This window comes from Austrofundulus limnaeus, unplaced genomic scaffold (genome assembly GCF_001266775.1).
Source record: "Austrofundulus limnaeus strain Quisiro unplaced genomic scaffold, Austrofundulus_limnaeus-1.0 Scaffold2393, whole genome shotgun sequence".
Taxonomy (NCBI): Eukaryota; Metazoa; Chordata; class Actinopteri; order Cyprinodontiformes; family Rivulidae; genus Austrofundulus; species Austrofundulus limnaeus.
The window spans coordinates 15,887-19,647 of record NW_013954795.1 but is presented as its reverse complement, the minus strand read 5'-3'; the positions used below and the strand labels follow the sequence as shown (position 1 = coordinate 19,647).

Sequence of the window (3,761 nt, the reverse complement as noted above, 5' to 3'; positions counted from 1 at the left end):
AACTGACTCCAGAGAAGATAATCGTCAGTGGAGAAAGCCAGCCTGTCTCTGTGCCTGAGCCAGCAGGCACTTCAGGATGTGGAACAGCAACAGTTAAAGCTCCAGAACCTTTGACCCGATCAGAAACACCAGGCTCAGACACCAGGCAAGGCTGGTCCAAAATGGGTTCTTTCTATCTTCCAGCTACTTTGGCACTCATCAGTAGAGCAAAGGTAAGGTTGGACTTTTGTTGTCAAATCGAGTGTCACTCAATGTGATCAAATGTACCATGGATCAGTTTAAATGGGCTCAATATTTGGTCATTTTGCTGTGTTTTAATCTGCATTAACTTGACTGTTCAAGTAGGCTAAAACACCAAGACTACTTTGAGAAAAAGACAAATAGAAATGTACTTATTTAGAAATGCTGAAAAGTAATCTAAAAAAGAAGCAATATTTTAAATAATGACTGCAGACTTTAAAGATGAGTCCTAATTCCTCAGGGTTTAGTGTTTAGTACTCTTTACTTTATATGTGCTTCCTTCAATTCATCCATCCAGATGAATGTCTGGATTATCTTTAGGTCTTTTTCTTGTGGGGGCCGATGGCAGAGGTGGAAAACCCCTAAAATTGCGTCCTCAAGTAAAAGTACAGTTTCTTAGTTGGAATTTCACTCAAGTAGAGTAAAAGTACCTGAACAGCAAATTAAATAAAGAATTTGCATTTCCGGCGATAATGCAAGTGTGAATGCCTCTTACTGCTAACTTTTGCTGAAGCTAAGAAACAAATTGATGATTCACTGATGATGTCATTGATGTAACTGATGATGTCACTGATGACATCATCATCATCAAAATTGTAAAATTAGAAATTGCTAAAAAACTATAAAAATTGAAGAAACCAAAAATCATAGCAGGAATGTCCTGAAGGAGCTGAACATTTTGGTATATGAATGGTTTAAGTAACATAAAAATTGTGGAAGGAGAAGCCGTCCAAAAATGCACCCATTCAAAGTCAATGGGAAAAAAACTGCTTAAAAATTGAAATTGCTAAAAAAGTATAAAAAGTTAAGTTACCAAAAGTCGTAGCCAGAATGTCCTGAATGAGCTGAACATTTTGATATATGAATGGTATAAGTAGCACAAAAATTGTAGAAGGAGTAGCGGTCCAAAAAATGTACGGAAGAAACTGGAATAATTAAGAATAAAGAGAAACATGAAAACAATTAAGACTAGTGGAAGGGTAAGGCTAAAATGTCTTAGAAAGTTTTTGCCAAAATGCTACGTAAATCTGTAACATTTCTACGTCAAAAATACTTTTTCAAGATATCTAAAATAAAAAGGTCATCTGAAAAAAGTATTCAAGATATCTCTAATTAATTTGGAGATAACTTAAAAGATATTTTGACTAGTCAAAATTACAATTCTATTTATCTCTTAGTTTTGCCTAGTCGGTATTTGTTTTCAAGATATCAGCAATTTAATTTGCACTCCTCAAATGTATATATGTGATATCTACAAAAAAATTTAAGATAACCTGAATAATGTAATTTAAATCTTATACCTTGGAATTATGACTCATCAGAACAAAAAGCAAGATGTCTTGAAAGCAAATAATGGCAAGTCAAAACTAACTTGAAGATATCTAGAACTCTATTTTTGAGTAGTCAAAATATTTTTTATTATAAAGCTTATTAATTTAAAACAAAACACCATAAATTCAACATACAAAAAAACAAAAAAAACAAATCAAACTAAATGAAAGGTAGCAGAAGAAGAAAAGAATCGCATGATTTCTGTCCCTTTTTCTTAAATAAATTCAATCAAAAAAAATCTTCAAATTACAACGTACAAAAAAAGAAAGAAAAAATAACTCGACATGGGTTTTTACGATGTAAAAACAAGTGTGCATTGCCATGTAGCATGTCATTGCCTGCAGCATTGGACTTGCCGAATGAACTTTGACCAAGTTCAAATGTGTTTTCTAAACCAGCTTGTGCCTGTCACGTCAGCAGGTGTTTGTARTBARRGTAATTGTGTGACAATATGAAGTTTGAAGAGATTTTTTGTTAAAGTTGCATTAGCTGGGTTTTGTACCCTGATCTCCCACATGAAAGTCCATGACATAGACCGTTAGACCAATGGAGCTGTGGCAGAAGGTGGTGGCAGGGGTTGGTTTGTATGTGTGCAGAAAGAGGCCACATTGCCAATACAATTATTGACACAAAAATGCATAATATTACAACAATAGAGCCGTATTAAGACAATATTATAGTAAAACATCAAAATACAATCATATTAGTATTGTAAACACTGAACTACTGAGTTGAAATATTAAACTATGGTGCAGTTCCAACTTGAGTACATCATGGGGCAGTATTGGACAAGGCTCCATTGACTGCCATTATAATTCATTAAACATTAATATTTCATAAACTATGAGTTTTACAGACACCAAAAGGCATAGCCATCATTTGGCATAGGAGCTTTACAGATATAAATTACAATGGTAGCTCTAGGACAAAGTATGCAGGAGGAGAAGCATGGCAAAGTGGAGATGACTTGGATGGGAAACGTATCACAATAGTGTGCATTGCATTGGCAATGCACACTGATAAAGGTTTAATTCTTTCTTGAGTAACAATTCATGCCTTATACTCATACATACAGATTTACCTTTATCATTTTCTTAAATATACATATTTATCTGGATTTTTTTAACATTATCCTCCAGATTATTCCATAATTTAATTCCCTGGTCTGAGGTACTCCGTTCCTTCAAACTAGTTCTAATTTTAGGTTTGACAAACATTTCAATCCCCTTAAAATTGTAACAACATACTCTTTTAACAAAATGTAATTGGATGTTTGAAGGTAATGTATTTTTGAGCCTTATACATAACTGACAAAATACTATAATCAACCAAATGATAGAATTTCAATAACTTCAACTGATGGAACAACGAATTTGATGGGTGACTGTAAGGTTTTCTAGTGATAATTCTTATAGCTCTTTTCTGTAAAATAAAAACAGGATTTGTTATTGTTTTACTTTTCCCCAAACATCAACACAATAAATTAAGTGTGGAACAATTATTGCATTATACAACACAAACAGTGCTTTATCATTAAATAAGTCCTTTACTTTGTACAATACCGCAATGGATTTGGCTATTTTTGTTCTTAAAAGATTCATGCGAGGTCTCCATGTTAGACCCTCATCAATGATGACACCCAGAAACTTCACCTCACTAACGCTACAGATCTCGACACCATCGACACTAAATGGAACATCAAAACAAGTTCACATTCATTTAGAAACAACAATACTAATGTTTTAATTCAGGAAGAGTTCAGAAATCAAGGGTTGGTGGAATGCTTTCCACCAAATACAGGGAAACTGTGCAGTGGTCATATAAGTATTTCAAGAACACGATCACACATGTTCAAAGTAATATTACTGCTGGTTGTCATTATAAATACTGTCTTCATAACTTTGGCTAATCTGTGTTTCCTTTCCATAACAGCCTCGCCCTCGCACTTCCCCTGTTTCTGGTGACTTTGGGTGCTCAGTGTGCCACAAGATCTTTCCCCTGCAGCGCATGCTGACCCGCCACCTGAAGTGCCACAGCCTGGTAAAGAGACATCCTTGTCGATTTTGTGGCAAAGGATTCAACGACACTTTTGACTTGAAGAGGCACATGCGAACGCACACAGGTTAGGAATGTGTATTGCTAAAATCAGTATTCCTTCAACAACAGTGAAATGGTCATATATATATATA

General features: G+C 34.6%; 1 protein-coding gene across 1 annotated transcript in view; it reads left to right on the top strand.

The window, feature by feature from the left end:
• The first annotated feature begins 13 nt into the window (after window positions 1-13).
• Window positions 14-3,761, top strand: part of LOC106510912 (putative transcription factor Ovo-like 1) — a 12,233-nt gene continuing 8,485 nt past the window's right edge. The window contains exons 1-2 of the mRNA XM_013999645.1: window positions 14-212; window positions 3,505-3,694. Of these exons, the coding sequence (XP_013855099.1) occupies window positions 162-212; window positions 3,505-3,694 (241 nt within the window). The 5' untranslated portion in view covers window positions 14-161. The remainder of the gene's footprint in view (window positions 213-3,504; window positions 3,695-3,761) is intronic.